Source organism: Pocillopora damicornis, chromosome 2, assembly GCF_964200805.1.
Source record: "Pocillopora damicornis chromosome 2, jaPocDami1.2, whole genome shotgun sequence".
In the NCBI taxonomy this organism is placed as follows: Eukaryota; Metazoa; Cnidaria; class Anthozoa; order Scleractinia; family Pocilloporidae; genus Pocillopora; species Pocillopora damicornis.
The window spans coordinates 34,405,244-34,423,425 of record NC_142671.1 but is presented as its reverse complement, the minus strand read 5'-3'; the positions used below and the strand labels follow the sequence as shown (position 1 = coordinate 34,423,425).

Sequence of the window (18,182 nt, the reverse complement as noted above, 5' to 3'; positions counted from 1 at the left end):
AAAATTTATCTTGGCGCTCAAACGAGCGATGTGGAAAGAGGTAGCTCTACAGTGAAATAGAATCCTTGTTAGGGTTATGCTTATTTAAGAAATTCTGTTTTCTAACTTTAGTATGCTTTATGGAAAATGCAAGGCAATAAATCCAAGTGATTGTCGGCATCACGGCCTTGGGCGGGGAGGCAGGGCTGGAACTGGGTATTAAAATATTACGCAGAAAATTACTTTACAACGCATTTCCCCCACGTCAATCCGGAATAAATTCACGACAATCTTTGATCCCCCAAATTTTCGAAAAACGAAAATTCCTAAGATTTAACGCAAGCTAACAACTTTTTGTCATCAATTCAACATCGTCGGCGCCGCCGGCGCGGTCGTTTTTTAAGGCGTCGTCGGGAACAGCTCCGGTATTTGTAGGCGTGGATTCGGTTCCTATTGCTTAGTCAGTTCTCGCAATATTTTTCTTTTGGTCTTCATTAACACCGACTTCCATACTGCGAGCACCGGCGTCAAAAGTTGGTGATATTCAATAAAAGTTGGTTGATATTCAATTAGAGATCGATTCACGGATGGATTCGACAAACGTCCAACGAGATTAACAAAATTTTATAAAAAAGCCATTGCGAGATAGCTTTTTGTAATAAGAAATCTTGTAGGAGCTTTAAATCGAACAATTCGCTTAGTAAATTGTATTTGTTCAGGAGCCCTTAACTAAGTATATTTGGTCTAATTCAATCTTAATTAGACAAAACAAAATTTGCTTAATTAACGGCTGTTAAGATTTTTTGGGGAAATTTTCCACAATTGTTCCGCTAAGATCCTACGAAGCTTCTTTGATTCAAAGAATCAAGAGTACTTAAAAAGAAAATGGTAGAAAGATTCTGGAGATTTTGCTAAGATAGGACGGGATCATTGTGAAAAACATCAGAGTCGTAATATAAACACTGAAAAGTAAAACCCTTCACTTCGTTCGTCACCGATCCAAATAAACCCTTTAACTCCTGTGAGTGACCAAGAGAGAATTTCTCCTTTCAGTATTGATACAATATCAAGGAGACAAGTAATGAGAAAAGACCAAAATTTTAATTAGGGGATCTAATACAAAATTCTCCAAAGGAACATCAAGAGAATTGCATAGCAGACAGTAGTGAGAATTTCAAATGAGATCTTAGGAGTGAAAGGGTTAACGGGAACTTACGCAAAGGCTAAAACCCGCCACAATTCCAGCAACGAGAAGGAGAAGAAGACTGGGGACGGGTGGGGGGATCGTTGTTTTGTGGTGTGTAGCACAAGAAACTTAGCACCCTAATAATATGAGTTATGAAAACCTTGTGTCGGTCAACGTAACTAACTCCCTACAGGTAACTTCAAAGGTCTTCAAAGTTGTTATAAAGGACAAATGAATCCAGAAATCGTTTCTATTTTTTGTTTTGATCTAGGACTGGTTGAACTTTGAAGCTTGAGCTAGGGGTAAACTTCAATAATTTGTTTAACAGTTGAAGTCACCTCAGTGAACTTTTCAACAGCAATCGACACCATTTTGTCCTTTATACTCGTATGAAGGTAGCGGAGCGTTTTAAAAGCGGAAAGGAGGGATGGCACCTTTAATTTTACCAATTCCATTCCCCGACTTCAACTTTATAAACTGACTTTTTGCGTACTTCTTCGCCATCAGCAGAACTCTTCTCCAACCTAACAGCACCCAGTTTGTCCTTAATCACGCAGTTTGTGACAATAGATAAGATGGCATTGCTTAAAGTAAAATGGTACAAAATGTTTTGACATGAAGACGTGAAGTGCGTTGCTAATAAAATGATTAGTGGATGACTGAATTCGTGACGATGGAAATTGTAAGTTTTATGCAACGATTTCTAGAATTTCCCTTACCGAAACGTGGGGCTAGCGCCCCCTGCAGACACCTCCTTCCGCCTATTGATTAATTGACTGATAAATTCATTTTTGCACGGCAAAAAATCTCCTTCAGTATAATTTAAAAGTACAACATTTAATTCTACTTGGCTAATCTAACTAATGCAATGAAATAAAACCTGTCATCCTTGAAAAGCAGCGCTAGCCTTAGGACATTCCGCGTCTCAAGGTGAAAAATTGTCCAAGGTCAATTGCATAAGCGTGCAGAGTCTGAAGGCAAACAAACCTGGAGATTTTTACCACGTATCAGTGATCAAGAAAGTATCTGCCGATCTGCTTCGCTTTAACCTCGACCGTGACCTTTTGTAAATCAACACTCATGACATCTCATTAGTATTTACTGTTATCTCGGTATCTTGTTTACATGTTTAATCTATCGTGGCTAATTTCACGTAGGACCGAGATTGATCCTTTAAGTCTGTCGTAACACAAACATTGTGGCCAGTGGAAAGTGTGCTTTTATTATCGTACTGCAAATACCTCACCTTGGCATATGTGACACGTGTAAAAGATTACTACGAAAATTCCATCACGATCTGGTTTAACACGTTGTAAAGTGCTAAAGGAACTGTAAAACTTGCATTTTCTATAGAGATCTCTTTATGAAAAGTTGTGCAACCAAAGCTCTGAATTATGGATTGTGCTAAAAACTTAAAACTTTGCTATCCTTTGGTTTAGAATATGACAGTTTTCTAAAGGTTATTTTAAAGGTGACCGACTTTAAAATTTAAATCAAAGTCATGCTCCTTGGGTATTGGGGCAGTGAAATAGAAGACACTAACCAAATAAAACTATCTAGCAAAAATTTGAATAGCACTCTTCAACGCCGTAAAGCGCTTCAATTCCTATTTCCATGATTCTGAGGAAAAAGAATTTATGGAACAATAGATACCATTTACCTTGCGTCGAATTCTGCGAGGAAAAGTTTCGAATATTCAATGAAGTGCACGCGCTCTCTTTTGTCATAAAGCGTGTAAACAAGATTTGACGTTATGCTTTCTGTGTTTCGAATTACAGTATGTATGAGGGATGTTCTTACATAAGCAATAAAGGACATTCTCCGCATCTACATAGCCTCATCTACATACGAGGAGGTGAGGAAAATTAGAGAAAGTTATGTAAAACTGAGAGCCAAAGAAGTCCTGTACAATAAGAATACCTCTTATTTCCTTTTTATAACGCCGTTATAGATTCTGACAGGAGCCCAGGGCTAAAATTCTCTCCTGAAGTTTAATAGTAACGTTCGATGTTTGGGATAAGTGGATAAAGCACATTTCAGATGAAGCGTCCAGCTTTTGCGTCGATCATTTTGAGGCTTCAAGGGGCTGTCCTGGTGTACCGGTACACGGGGGAATTCCTATTGTTTTCATATCCATACATGGAGTTGTGACGCAGTTCGTTAATGTTTCGTTCCTTTGTGTACCGGTACACAAGGACACAACCGGCTTCAACAACCCCCGCCCCCCTTGGCATTTCAACTTCCTATCCCACGGGCCAAAACTGCGTTCAGATGCCCCACTCAATATTGAACGATTCTTTGTGTGATCGACGCGTACGAATTTTGTAGAGTTTAGCAAAGTCAAGTATTAGCTTTTAAGGGTGCTGTTGGGTTTCGCTTGCAAGCATCATACTACGATGTAAAAATTGTCTTTCTAAGCCTTTCGCTCACGAAAGCTGACTCTCTACCTTTAACAAGTGTATTACGCTGGAGCTGAGACTTGACATTTCGGTGAAAATGCCCCACCCCACCCAGGCAAGGTTCCGTTTCCCCTCCCCGGGCACGGACGACAGTCAAATGCCTGTGGGTTGCCCGAGGAGAGGATGCTGAAGCTTCGAATTAATCTGTACATTAGAACTGGTGCGATTTTTACACATCAACATCAACATCACTTTGCCTGAAGCTTGCTTTCGCGATCTGTGTTTTCATTAAGCGCTCAAAAACCATCTGACAGGTCGAATCAATCCACTCTAAAACAGGACTGGAAAGTTTCGTAACAGGAAAGTTATGCAGTTTTCCAATCTGACATATTAATGGTTATCAATCGCAATGTCCAGTTTGCTAAAATTTGACTTGCTTGCTGCTCAATTCAAAAATTCCTTTTGATTCCGTCTTTTGAAAAACAAACAGGCCAAATTGTTTGTCGAGATCTCATGCTGTAGCATTTTTCAAGGTCTGGTGGTGGTTCTGGAATATCCTGGGTATATGAGATAATTCACTATTTTGGGAAAAAATGAGTTTGCGTTCCAAAAAAGAAAAACTCAGCTCTCGAACCTGGCTTCTTTACATGGTGTTTTCGGAAGCTTGTAGCTGTTCAAAATATACTTCATTGTTGTCCAGTTTTGGTTGATGATAAAAACAGAATATGACGGACGAGCCTATGGAAGACAACGAAGCTTACATATCAAATTGAGCTTGATGCATTTATTGTCCAGTTTCGTTTATCAATTAAACTTCCTTCTGATAACTAGTCTGCAATCGCTCTGACGAATTGCTGACGCTCGAAACGTCAGTCTTTAAACTCTTTAAGGTGGTCAATGTACGTTTTCAACTCAGTTGTTAACACTAAATTATCTGTTATACTCTCCCACAGACGCTGCATCACAGTTTTTTTTAGAAACTTACCCCCTTTATGCATTAAAGTTAACTGTACATGTAAACGTGTAAATCAAATTAAGTAAGATTAACGGTTAAGTACAGTACATTTTTTTCGGTTTAAGATGGATATTAACTGCACAGAAAGATTATCTATCGCAGCATAATATTTTTTAATAATGCGGCTCGTTTTCACAGTCGAAACTTCCAAGTCTTTATTAGGATTTCTACGAATTCGTTCTTCATACCAGGTGTTAGCAATGTTTATAGATACAAAATCTCCTACACGCAAAAAAAGAAAAAAATTGGTCACCGAAGTTCAGATTAACCTCAGTCCTTAGTAGGTCTCATGCTAAACAGAAAATTTTAGGACTAAAATACAAGAATGCATATCAGCGCTCATGGGTCTCACTATGTTTTCTGTGCTGGAAAATTATCAGTGAAGTACAACTCACTTTTATTTTTTTAAACGAGAACTGTAAATTCAGAAGCTTAAGCTATTGTTTATGACTATGAAAATAAGCCTGTTGTTAATCGCAAAACAACCAAAGCAACTGCGTATTCTTTCAGGTTTATCCTCTTTTTTTCATTCAAATGGACTGGACTCAGTATAAATCAATCGCAGTTTGACCCACTTCCAATGAAGGTATAATAGTATTCCGTCCTATCGTACTCGGTACTCTGAAGTATCTTCCACTATTATATATTCAGAAATCTGGAAATCGTTCGATACTCCCTGTTTAAAATTAAATTCGGCTAATTTTTGGAAATCTCAGTAACACATATTCAGTAATTCCTTGCCTGCAAAGTGGTAAAGCTCATTAATTCATTCCTCAGTTTCCCCTAAACCTTGAAAGTAAACTGATTTTGCAAAAAAATCTAATGACAAATTTAGGATGTAGGGATGATGGACTAGACTAAATAACGGAATTGCATCATTTGTAAAGATTTCTAAAACAACAAAACAAGCTATGAGAAATAAAATTCAGAGACATAAAACACTTTCTTAACTATGGTCTTCCTCATTCCCCACAGTTCTTTCAGTTCCCTTATTATTCGAAAAAGAAATATCGTGAGCACTTATATATTATTCTTAGTGCACTAAAGCCATTCCATAGGCAAACGTAAACGGTAACAGGTATTGCATACCAAGTGTTGTCGGAGTAGGAGCTGAAAAAGTAGAGCAATATCATCACCACGTTTGTTACCACAAACGAAATCTTCGAGAAGAAGCGTATTTTCATGAAACGTTCGCGGGGCTCTTCGCCGAGGTTCATAGTCACAAACCAATCCGAGAATGTTGCGTCCTTCAGCCAGTAGACGGAGAAGAACATTATCATGATGGCTTGCAATTCCCGCAGCTTCGTGAGGCAACTGCCATCCTGAACGGCAGCAAGTGACGCTATAAAGGAAAAACGAAGAACGAAAACACTCAGAATCCACCAACGGTAGCTGACAGTAAAGAATGTAATTGCAAAGAGTCGGCTACTCAAGAAAAATACGTTTAGCAAGGATGTTGAAATTTTTTTTTTGAGGTTTAGCAGCTCGAACAAGCCTTTTTTATCATAAAACAATCCTTCGCTGATAGTAAATGCCACCACTATACTCGTGAAAGAACTCAGAAGCGAAATTATTTGAATTGTGCCGATCGGTTCTTTTTGAACTACCATGGCGTACAGTTGTATGATAAACTGGGGCGCAGATTCCACTGACGCTTCAACGTACGAAGCTACTTTGCTAAACACCACTTGTTTTTCTTCTTTGTCCTCAGTAGCTTCATCCTCAGTAGCTACATCATCGTTCGATTCAGGAGCAGGGTCGACGGAATCGATTCCTTCGCCCCTCCAAAGTTTCTCAAAGTTCTTCAAGCAAAGGATAAGTACTTGAAAGTTTGCCCGAGCGGCGGAGAAGGGATGACAGCTGCACAAAAACGAAAGATGACGAATTTTTCCAATTTCGTGGTTGTAAAGTAGGTAGCAAGACTGAGGAGAGGCAGAGTAGAATAACTGAACCATTGGAAGAAGCAGACACGGTAGAATAATGAAAATAAGCCCCACACTAAACCACGTCTTGTGACCAGCGTGGTAAAACTTCGATACTGTTAATATATCTGTAACCGGATCAACCAAGCTTATAATGCTTCCCACGAGATAAAGGATTATGCTGTACCACCTCAGTTTTCTTGTAAGCACACCCATTTTGAGAACTTTCGACTTTTTGTCTTTTTGTCACTCACAACTTCTTGAGTGTACAAAACTTTTCCTTTAGTTAAGTTCTCACTTTGTATAAAATGATTCTCCTCGATCTGTAAGCTCAATAATGCATGAATAATTAATGTTAATGTGCTGTGCTACCCAACACAGACAGAAAGCAAAACAAAAGATAATGTCTGTCTCTAGCATTTATTCGGTGATGGTATTTGCAACATAACTAGTTGTTTGAACGAGTTTTTGTAAGAGAATTTCTCGAAGTTTTCGTTTTCTCTTCTACAAAAACTTATTTTGTTGTGAGAATAAGCTGACTCAGTCAAAGCTAGGAGCTACTTCAAGTCAGTTTGAAGTAATATAACGTTATTTTTTCGCGAAGTAATGCGTGAAATTTCTAACGGGCGAAAACTGTGTGCTCACCAATTTTGATATGTGATAAAGAATAAAATTATCACGAAGATTCTTTAGCATTAAAATATTTACACTATTTTCATAAAATATTCTAACAAAACTGACTCGTTAATAATTTATTTGTCTGCCTCAAAGAATGGCTGCCTTGCAACTTAAAAGCTCCTACTCAAAGTACACCCGGATAAGGTTTCGTATAGATCAGCAAAGTCCTGTGAACTATTGCACGGAGGTAACTCATGCAGTTTGACCTACTGGGATTACATGAGACCATAAAGTGATGTAGCGTTTTCCTGTATTTTCCGGTAAGAGTTTTGAGCCCTGCTGACACAATTATCAATATTCTAATGGCGGTAGAGTTTTTCCTCACTGATCACTAAATGTGGTTCGCTGCGGTAGTAGCTTTTATCATTTTGCCTTGCCTACTCCTTCCAATAGTTCAGCAGTTTTACTTCCAGGATGCACGTGGATTCCAAAATAGTTGCCATGGCTTTTGTCTGCGCAGTTGTCATCCAAGGAGGAGTCCCAAGTCCCAAGTCTCAAATCCAGTCCAAAATGTAGTTCCAGATAATAAAGTGAGCCTGCAAACAACCACAAAATGGCGGATACGGTTCCATCTTTTGGTTACCCAAAATTTTCCTTGAGTGAACCGCGATTTGATCAAGTAAGTATAATTTTGTCAAATTTAGAAAATCCCAATAGCTTTCATTTTAAGATCGCTTGATGTTTTGGTGGAATTTGATCAGTAATTAGGTATTTCTCTGCAATAATGCACTCTCAAATTGATGTCTCCATTCTCTTAGAAAACCTATTTGGGACGATTGAAGCGTTGCCTTGATGTCACAGATCCTAGAACCTTGTTTGTCAGCGAGGTCTGTTAATTACATGTTAATAACTTGCTAAAATTCTAAATGCCGTGAAGCGTTGCAGGTATAGTGAAGATCAACTGAGTTGACTATCTTAATGTAAATTGGCCTCCGTAGAGAGGTAAAAAAGCTGACGTTTCGAGCATTACCCCTCGGTCATAGCGGATTCGCTCTGCAAATGCGCTTACGTTCGAAACGTAATTTTTTTTCTTATCTCTCTACGGTGGCCTATTTACATAATCAGCTACCGTCGCAACACCACTGTTTCTAAAGAAACATACCCCTTTGTTTTAGCGTTACAGATAGATTAGAAAGCAATTATAGATCTAAAATCGATCATGATTGTAGTCAGTTTAGTAATTTATTTAATAAGCAAAATAATTAGCTCTTTATACAGCCTGCATATAATTATCAGAACCCTTACTGTCATTCTTTGATCATGAGCTTGTTTGTATTTTAGAAAAAGCTTCAAGACTCCATACAGCTTTTGAAACAATTTGAAAATGGAACCCTACCTCAAGGAACAAGGGATCAGAAGGTAACTGATGTCAGTTGGTAGAAATGAAATGTCATGATGGTGTGTGGGGGATGTGTTGGCTTTATGGTTAGTGCACTGGACTCAGGGTCAAGAAGTATGGGATCTAAAACCTGTCTGGGTCATTGTGTTGTGTTCTTGGGCAAAACTCTATATTTTCACAGTGTCTGTCTCTACCCAAGGTATAAATGGGTACTAGTGACTTGTTAGGGAGGCCTGACGAAATGTCAAGGGGTAACCTTGGGGTGGACTAGAATTGAATTCAGGTGGGAATGGTAATAACCCTGGTTACTTTATAGTGTGGAAACTGAGATGAACTTTATCACATCACTAGAGTGTGGCAGTCACTGTGAGTTGGTATCACTGTGCTGCTGCAGGTGTGGGGATATCTAATGCAGTGGTAATGTGCTCGCCTCCCATTGTTGTGACTGTAAAAAAAGAAATGTGGAATTCTAACTCAGGCATGCAGCAGATAGGCCTCCAAATGAATTCTCAATCTTATTGGCTTTATATGGATGAATGAATTCACATTGATCATCACTATTGTGAGTGTAAATTGCAAGACAAATAATTGCATCACAGGAATACCAACTAACCAGGATGGCTAGTTGGGTAGTTAGTCTGTTTTTCATATGTTACTGATTTTTTTGGGCTGGTTATTTACATGAGTTCTAATCCAAACCACAGTTTTTTGCAAGTAGTGGGCTTAATGATTCTCTATAAGTGGGTTGATATAATTAAAAATTTGTCCTTCCACAACTAGCTTTAGGCCCTCTTGACACTGCACAAAAGTAATTGTTCAGATGAAAGGTTTGGCTAATTTGAATATGGTTTAGAATGTGGTTTTATTATACAAGGGCTAAACTTTGTTTAAATAACAGGCCCTTTGAGTTTGGCTCTGCTCCTAATTAAGACTGCATGGTATCTGCATTAATGAGAAGATGTGGGTTAATAAGTTTAGGCTGAAAGGTTACAATTAGTTGTTAAGGTTAAATATTCCTGGTTAATTGATGATTTAATGTTTTCTTTTTTTGCTGATAAAACAAGCTGTGGGAGGCAAGAAAAATCAAGGAGGTAAATGTGTTTTAAGATGTTTATAAAATTATATGGCAAAGGGTTAGTGGATATTATTTTTGAAGGTAATTGAACTGAGTGGGGTGCAATTTGGTGTGAAATCATACACAGATTTCCAAATTTGAAAAAGTGCACAGTGGAAGTTTGATTTGAAATCAGAAAATTTAATTGCCCAAAAGCAGGATTTATGTCAATGGAAATATCTCATTTTTGCCACTCAAAAACTTTAAGAAATTTAAATTCATCCAGTTATTTGTATAAAAAGAGAAGTTTTGGGGACAAAAGATGAAAAATTTGCCTCTCAATGGGTTCTATGTCTTTCACTTCCTGCAATTTGATTGGTGTCTTTAAACAAGCCTTGAATTCTGATAGGTTGTTTAGTGTGAATTGAGAATAAATCACACTGCTGAGAGCCAATCAGATCACAAGGATCACCAGGTATTTTAAAATGGATGTAATGGTGGGCAATATTTAGACCTTTGATTAGATTACAAAGTGTTTTCTTGTTGCTTCAATAGGCCATCATTCATCCCGACACAGGCCAAAAAGTGTTCATGCCTTTCAGAATGTCAGGTTAGTAAACGCATAATTTACGGGAAGTTCTATGATACAGTTGGAGTAAGTGCTTAAATCTTTTCAGAACCAATTTTCTTATCACTGCTCTTACTGGTTTTCTCTTACAGGTTATGTTCCTTTTGGAACAGTTACAGTGAGTTGTATGGTTGATTTATTTCATCTTTAATGGTTTTTTTAACTCACTCTAAATGTGATATATTTAAGTTCTCCAATCTTTCCCAAAAAAATTCATTCTTGAATTCATGCATTATAATCCATTAGGTTGTGGGAATGCTGTTACCTGCACCATCATTGAGGACAGTTATATTTTGGCAGGTGAGTTTGCATACATACATACATACATATACTTTATTTATGCTCGAAATTCACAGTGTAGCTGTAGAGCTAATTAATATCTTTGAGAAAATAAGCTAAAATAAAATAAAATATGCTATATTACAATTCCAATATTATTTATAAACTATATACAACATTATGCATGCAGAGGGTAATATAACTTGTAGATCTACTGTGGAAAAGCTTCATATCTGAGGATCTCCTGTTTGAATTCTTGTTTTATAAAAATTGATTTTATTTTTAGCAAGGGGAGGACAATTAAGGGACATAGTGGTATAATGGCATGTATGGCTAAGGATTCCAAGGTCTGGGTTTGAAACATGACTGGGTCATTGTGTTGTGTTTTTAGGCCAGACAATTTTCTCTTACCCAGTGCCTCTCTCTACCCAGGAGTATAAATGGTACCAGTGAACAGTCAAAGAGGCTTGATGAATTGCTGAGGGTAACCTTTAATGGACTTGATACTCTCAATCTCTTCCAGCAATGGAAACTAGAATAAGTTCTGGCAAGATGAGCCACTTGACTCAAGTGCAGACTTAAACCTTTTTAAAAAACATCTTAAAACCTGGCAGTAGCCCAACTGACCAGAGCTTAATGCCATGTCTGTGGCATGAAGAGCTACAATTATTGCTTCTACACCCCTTCCAAATACCCCCCCCCCTCCCCCCTGCTTCCCCTCAAAGTTTCCCTACCATTTTTCTGGTGTTTAGGTTCCCACTCAATGTTTCCATGTGTGTTGTTTCAGTGGATGAACCAAAGTCACAATGCAGCAGTGAACTACTCCAACAGAAATGCAAGCAAGGTTAGAAGTTGTTTCATTGTTTTATTGTTAAGAAAAAGTAATTTAATGTATGAGTGAATAATGATTTACTGCACATTAAGTTTTGGAACTAATTGGTTTGTTTTTCTGTTTATCTTTTATCTTAAGCCAACACCAACCAGCAGATTTTTGTTGAGTTATTTTGGTGCTGTCACTAGTGCAGTTACAATTGCGGTAAGTCGGCTTCTGAATTAGAAAATTATCTGATCAAAACATGGCTGCAAAACCTGCTTTGCCCAAATTCTCTATAAAATACAGATCTCAGTATCTCCAGGAAAAATCAGATTGCTTAATCAGTTTTTGACTTTTTTGATTCAACTGAATGTTCAGTCAAGAAAAATATTGTAATAGTAGTATAAACTATTGAGTTATTCATTGTTAGACTTTTTTCCCTTTAGCTTGGGCTAACTACCCTGGTTAAAAGAGCAAAGATTTCCAATCCTTCCATGAAAGCTTTACTTCAACGATTAGTAGCTTATCCAGCCACAGGTATTGTAGATGTACAGTTTTTCCTTCTTTCGGGTTCAGTTTTGTGCGTGTGCGTGTGCGTGTACTTGCGTGTTCGTGCGTGCGTATTCGTGCGTGCGTTCGAATGTGAATGTTTTGTGCAGTCTTTTAACTTCTTGGGAGTTCGTTTCTTTCTGATTGCTTTACAGCAACTGCAAACATATGTAATGTTGTACTAATGCGAAACCACGAGCTTTTCACGGGAATTGAAGTAAAAGACAAAGATGGGAACGTTGTGGGAACGTCAAAAATAGCTGCTCGAAAGGTAAATCATGAAGATTACATTCTTAAGTGCGAAGATCCCAGTAAAAGATTGCACTGCTTTTCGCTTAGTGGTTGCTTAACGCAGCTATGAAAGCTCGCGTTACTTGTTTGTGAAATTTTCCCGTTTTTTTTTTTCTCTTTTTTCATTTTTCACCAATGTTTCTTCTTTTTCCCTTCAGGCTGTTTTTGAAACAACTGTAACTAGAATTCTTCTTCCTTTACCCGTCTTGGTTATTCCACCGTTTGTTATGCAACTTTTAGAAAGGTAACATTTGCAATTTAAGTTCAGTCGGAGCAACGCTCTCTTGGAAACTAGAAATTTGCAAATTGTTTGGTTGAACAAGAAGGTACTTTTTGTGCCATATTTCGTTTCATTTTCCGCATTTACTGAAAGATTTTCCTAACAGAATTGTTCAAATGATAATAATAAAACAAAAAAAGCAAACAAAAGAAAAAACACGCAAGTAATTTTTGAGACCATACTGCCTAACATTCAAACTCCCTAGATCCAATTGTCAATTCTCCCTTCTAGTTGCTGCACATTTCCTTGTAACTAAGTTACGAGAATTGGGTCTTAGATCAAAACAACAACCCCCACTTGATCAGTCTAGGTATTTTCACTGCCTGTATGCTGGACAATGTATGGATATTATAAGGAGAAATAACAGGTTGATCACTTCGAGAGCTAAAGGGTTAACTAGCGAAAACCCACTAGTTGTTGATTTGCTCTTTTGTACACAGGACTAAATTTATGATATCGCGTCCCAAACTTCATCTTCCCGTCCAAGCGCTAGTTTGTGTGGCAGCGTTTGGCTTTGGTCTCCCACTGGCCATTGCTTTGTTTCCGCAAACATCTGAGGTAAGAACAAATATGTTATCAGACGTTTTAGTGTGTAGTATCGCTGAGTATTTTTTTAACGAGTTGTACTGTATCTTGACGAGCCCTCAGGGCAAGTCAAAATACAAACAAAAAGTAATAGGGAGTACTACACACTAAAAATGTCTAATGAGTTATTTACTATCCAACTGCTTCTTTTTTCTGCCAAGTATTTCTGCTCATTCCTCATAAGGCGGTAAAAGCAAAGCGGAAAGAGAACCCTAACGCGCGCAGCCGACTGGTTAAACAGGTTCTTTTTTGCGGCACCGAATAAACAACTGTACAATATCGCCTGATTTTTACTCTATTCGTGCGTTTTTTGTACTTTACTTCGTACAGTTGGATAATAAATACGAATAATTGCTGTCGATCAGTGGGCTGAAGAGAAGAGAGATCCCCTCTTGTCCAGACATAGTTTGCATAACTTTCGAGAATTCTACCGCTCATCCGAGTGTTTAGATCAGATTTTCTAGATATAAATCTGTTTCGAGAAAGTTTGTCGAAAAAAGGACAAAAGTGCGTGCAACAATCTCGAAAGGTAATTCTGGGTATTTGGTAATCAAGGAATTTGAATAAGTGAATAAAAAAATGAATTCATCAAACCGCTATGCATCGTCCTTTAGTGACGTTTCCTCAGATTTCCCTGAAATTCTAAGGTCAAGGAACCGTGACCTAAAAACTACCCTCAACAACTTTCGGGTTATCACCTTACACGTTTACTCTTATTTTTTTTCTTCGTCAACCTTGCTCGAAACAGCAGAAAATTTAAAATATGTTTTTTGAGGGGAAAGAGGATGTTTAGAGGGCCACTTGCGAATCCATAAATGCCGAAGAAGGGAGGATTTTATCGACGGGACGGACAAAAATATGGCTTCCCTCTATGATATGAAAATTCATTACGAACGTTGTTTAAGTTTCGATGCGTGCTATTTTATCAATTTATTTACGTTTTCATTTCAGGTTTTGCCGTCTGAACTGGAGAGTGAAATTCAGCAGAAGACAAAACATTCAAAGCTTTACTATAACAAAGGACTGTGAAACAACTGTGAACACTTTGAAAGCAATCTGATGTCTTCGTCATTCAATTTAAAATACACAAACCAAAATGATTTCTAAATGTTTGTAAAAATTATTAAAATCTGCTCCAAGAGCATCAGTGTAACCAATTTTTAGAAAGTAAATTGAATTATGCACGCAAAATGTATTTGTAATCGAATCAAGGGGAAGAACTTGTTTTTAGTTAATCTCATGTGAAAGGCTTGTACGAGGAAAACGCACTGTCAATTAAAAAAACTTTAAAGAACCAAGTACTGATTTAACTTGCAATACGTATTCATTTGTGTTGGTTTTGCTATACGTAGTAGATGTTGGAGATCCGATCCAATATCCGATGGTTTTGTGCTAAGGCTCACGACGTAAATTTACAGACGGCTGTGAAACAATTTTGATTGGTTGTCGTTGTTTCGCTGACTGCGGGTAAGACTTAGAACCTACTGTGACTTGGTCTCGCGATTTACAGCGATTGCATTTTGGCAAATCTCTTGGTTTTACTATGTTTTCTCCGTGGCTCCTCCTTTTTTGCCAGCCATTTCCAGGGGTTTAGTTAGTCAAACGAAGCGCGAAAGTAAACGGCGCGTAGCGAAGGAGTTAAAAAGCGAGGGAGGTCTGGATCTGGGTCGGGTTGGGTAATAAACGCCGTTCTCTTCGCGACTCGACCCAAACCTCCCTCGTTTTCGCTCTGCTGCTACTATCACGCCGTTGACTATTTCACCCTGTTTATCTAAGTGAACGCCTAGAACAGGAATGCACTACTACACTATAATTGTTTCAAACCATGTGAGCCCACGATACTCCAGCGGTCAGGGTTTGGGTTTGGTTTAGGGTTAAGGTTAGGAATATAGAATTTAAGAAACGACGACGACGACGTCGTGGACAACGTCGGTTAAAAAATGAACTTATATTTTACCTACGAATCTCGCGATTCTCTAAAGTCATTATTCTGTTTCTCGCTGTCCAAGCTATCTCAAAACTGCATACTGAGCACAGCGTTAAATTAGACATGGAAATTCAAAATATTAGCCGTCATCGTTCACATCCTCCAGACAACCCAAAGTTTGGTCATTTCACGTCGTTGTTTTGTAGAGGACGCCGTGATTGGTCAAAACAAGCTCATTATATTTCCTTAAGGCACGCGCCTTACGTCACACGAGTGCACTGTTGAGATATAATGCACGCAGCTTACGTCATTGGTACGAGCGCGCGCAATTCACGATACATTTTATAACAGAAATAAAAAAAACTTGTTCCTCGAGCATTGTTGAGTTATATAAGCACTTGGGAATTTTTAAGAACACTAGAGAAGTGCTTCTCCGCACTTCTCTCTTGTTCTTAAAAATTCCCTCGTGCTTATAGAACCCAACAATGCACTCGGCGCGTTTTTATTTCTTTATTACAACGCACGTGAACAGCTACTGTTCTTCTCATTTAATCTTTTGTTTAGAGAGGTTCCCGTTGCTATTACCGTCGTGGTTTTCTTTCATTCTTTAACTCCCTAGGTATCACGCTTACCTGGTTTGAAGCAATGTTACGTTGTGATTTCCCCTGGAAAGGGCTACTATTGTGTTCGCTTTGACCGTTAGGATTACTTCGGTTTAAGCTTGGTTCATGACACTCAATCGAAGGTTACAGATTCAAGTTTCCAGAGAGAGTCTTTGTAAGCCAAAAACGATCTGATTCAAAAGAGCCGGAGTTTGTGGAGCGATTGCTTTTAAAGTTTATTCAATTTACTCAAACTCCTTAGTGTTTACAACAAAAATAACACAAATGAACTGAAAACAAAGCATGCTTTGAATGGAAATATGCGATTTATCAAAGCTGAAAAGCGACTTATTTTAAGGCCGAATACGGCGGTTGAAGATTTCGCGTCACCTCGTCAACGTGAAAGGCTAACAAGCTCGTAGAGAATTCTTCATCAATTCATGATCAGTTCAGTTGAAACTCCCTCGGCACCAGGGACACGATGGTTGAACGCGCGTCCACTTCTCGTCGAGGAGATCTGGGAGAGCGAGCTCGTCTGTTGTGAAGAGGTCGCCTCCTTCTATCCCTCGAGTAATCCCGCTAAAATAAAGAGTGGGCACAGCTTCAGATCTTTATTGGCGCGCGATGAAGGTAATAACGCGTCCACTTTCAAAGGAAAGAAGACTTTTGTTCCCCTTTCCTTCCCCTTTCCTTCCCTCTCTTTTACTTAAAGGTATTTTCCTTTCTCAGTTCTGACCAGTTTTGGTCCCACAACCCTCAGTCAATAGGCTCTCTGTTCTATAATTATCATCGATTTATGGATGACAACCAGCATTGTGTTAAATGGGTCAGACTCCTATCCTAGTCGAGAGAGATCAGGAGTCATGCGGGGTTACCCGACAGAGCTGGACAACGTCTGCGCATGTGCTAGACTTTGGCGCGGAAAAAGGATTTTGAGGCGTTTGCATGTTTGATTTTCGATTCAGTTGGAGAAAGAGCTGAGTTAAGTTCTAACAGAATGCTTTACTAAGTGTAGGGTTCTTAGGATCATATTTGCTAGGTATGTGCCACTGGCCTCTCAGAACCCTCTATAGAATATTCTGTGACCAATTACAGACCCCATCTTATTTACTTTTGGATGATTGTTATTTTCACGATCCCAGCAGTAACAACTTTTTAATTACGAATCTTCCCCTTTTTATATCCCTACTTACCCCCAAAATTCCGAAAATGTGCGAAACCATTCTAATAATTCTATTGAAAATGCAACCCAATTATAGCCAATCTAGTCGCGAAAATACGAACTACCTATTAACACATCTCATCAACTTATTTGTAGGAAGTACTCCCCCCTCCTCCTTCTGGGGCTTTGGCCTTTTTCCTAGCCACCTATGCCGATCTCTACCTCGGTTGATCCTCCGTCAAAACTATCGCACGCTGGTGAATTAATGTGCATTGTTTTGAAACTTGGAGATGGCTGCCTTTTGCTACTAGTTTTACCTACCGAAGGACCCCTGTTGTACTCATCTTGAGAGCTGTCAGAGTCGTTTTCTTCATAACAATCTTCATCTTCGGTGGCCCAAATGTCTTCATCAGATGAGGAGTCAGTTTCCCCTGAAGCATCTTGGGACTTTTTTTCATCTTTACCTTGTTCTTTATCTCTTTTCTGTCCAGCCTTTTTGTCATCAGACTTGGAAGATTTGCCTAGCTTTCTTTTAACCGCGTCTTCGCTTGCAGTTGGATCAGATTCCTTTGAATCGACAAATTCAATCAATTCTTGTGATACATGAAAAATATATAAATAAAAGAAATCATGAAAAGGTTCAAACACAGTCGGGTGGTACCGATTGTTTCGAGGGTGGATAACGCTATTGTCTGAATTCATCTCTATCCGGTGGATAGTGCAGTACGTTTTGTTAACACCTATCTTCTGGATAACGATTTATCCAAAAGATATTTACCTTACTTGAGTCGTGTGTTCGTTTGTCTCCCGCGTGGTTTTTGGGTCGATTTATAGCGAATTAGGTGGTTTTTACTTCCTTCCCTTTTCGTTACAAACACACTTTCGAGAGGGACATATGTTGGGAAGTGGGCGAAATTCAACCGACTAAATCTCTATGAATAAATTTAGCATCCACACGGCAGGCAGAGAAACACACGACCGAAGATTTCGCTTTCTAAATGCAACCGTTACCACCGTTTAAGTCTTTACATTTGCGTAACAACAATATAGCACTAAGCACAGATGTACTCGAATCTCACCCTTCGACCTGCTGTAATCTCGTTCGAGTGAAATAGTATCTTACCGGCTCAATCTTGACAGTTTGAGAGGAAGGCGCAGTGAATGGGCCATTGTGCACTTGATTAAAGTAATGTGTTCCGTCTGGTCCCACAGTAAAATCCACCATGTTACCATAAACAAGCAATGGTGGATTTTCTCCGCTTGCCTGAACCCAGTGCGGGTTGTAATAATAATTCCCTCGATAGGAGTGATTCGGGGTGTAGCTCATTGTGTTTGAATGTTTGTTCTGGTAGCACCGTTCCGTTTTTTTTAAACAAGTCAGTTACAGGCACATTCGCATGATTCAAATACGTGCGTACGACATCACAATGGGCTTCGAGCGCGCGGTTTTTGTGCGCGATTTGCGCGCGCTTACCTCGCTACGCGGGCACACC

The 18,182-nt window shown here is 38.8% G+C and overlaps 2 protein-coding genes across 2 annotated transcripts; one reads left to right on the top strand and one right to left on the bottom strand.

Annotated features, from left to right (window-relative positions):
* Positions 1-7,597: 7,597 nt before the first annotated feature.
* Positions 7,598-14,292, top strand: LOC113670096 (sideroflexin-5). The gene is made up of 14 exons (XM_027186185.2): positions 7,598-7,798; positions 7,938-8,006; positions 8,461-8,538; positions 9,583-9,609; positions 10,128-10,182; positions 10,293-10,318; positions 10,447-10,500; positions 11,267-11,323; positions 11,450-11,515; positions 11,740-11,830; positions 11,998-12,113; positions 12,292-12,377; positions 12,854-12,971; positions 13,950-14,292. The coding sequence occupies exons 1-14, from the start codon at positions 7,733-7,735 to the stop codon at positions 14,025-14,027; spliced, it is 987 nt and encodes a 328-aa protein (XP_027041986.2). The 5' UTR covers positions 7,598-7,732; the 3' UTR covers positions 14,028-14,292.
* A 1,446-nt stretch (positions 14,293-15,738) lies between these two features.
* Positions 15,739-18,113, bottom strand: LOC113670019 (uncharacterized). Its single transcript, XM_027186100.2, has 3 exons — positions 17,813-18,113; positions 17,011-17,256; positions 15,739-16,106 (listed from the first exon to the last, which is right to left on the bottom strand). The coding sequence occupies exons 1-3, from the start codon at positions 18,014-18,016 to the stop codon at positions 15,972-15,974; spliced, it is 585 nt and encodes a 194-aa protein (XP_027041901.2). The 5' UTR covers positions 18,017-18,113; the 3' UTR covers positions 15,739-15,971.
* Positions 18,114-18,182: the final 69 nt, after the last annotated feature.

Excerpts from the sequence above, each read along its gene's own strand:
- LOC113670096 (XM_027186185.2), top strand. The coding sequence starts at position 7,733 with ATGGCGGATACGGTTCCATCTTTTGGTTACCCAAAATTTTCCTTGAGT. Across the intron at positions 9,610-10,127 it reads AGGCAAGAAAAATCAAGGAG|GCCATCATTCATCCCGACAC; the intron begins GTAAATGTGTTT and ends TTGCTTCAATAG. Across the intron at positions 11,324-11,449 it reads CCAACAGAAATGCAAGCAAG|CCAACACCAACCAGCAGATT; the intron begins GTTAGAAGTTGT and ends TTTTATCTTAAG.
- LOC113670019 (XM_027186100.2), bottom strand. The coding sequence starts at position 18,016 with ATGAGCTACACCCCGAATCACTCCTATCGAGGGAATTATTATTACAAC. Across the intron at positions 17,257-17,812 it reads AAACTGTCAAGATTGAGCCG|GAATCTGATCCAACTGCAAG; the intron begins GTAAGATACTAT and ends GTCGATTCAAAG. Across the intron at positions 16,107-17,010 it reads AGTACAACAGGGGTCCTTCG|CGGGATTACTCGAGGGATAG; the intron begins GTAGGTAAAACT and ends TCTTTATTTTAG.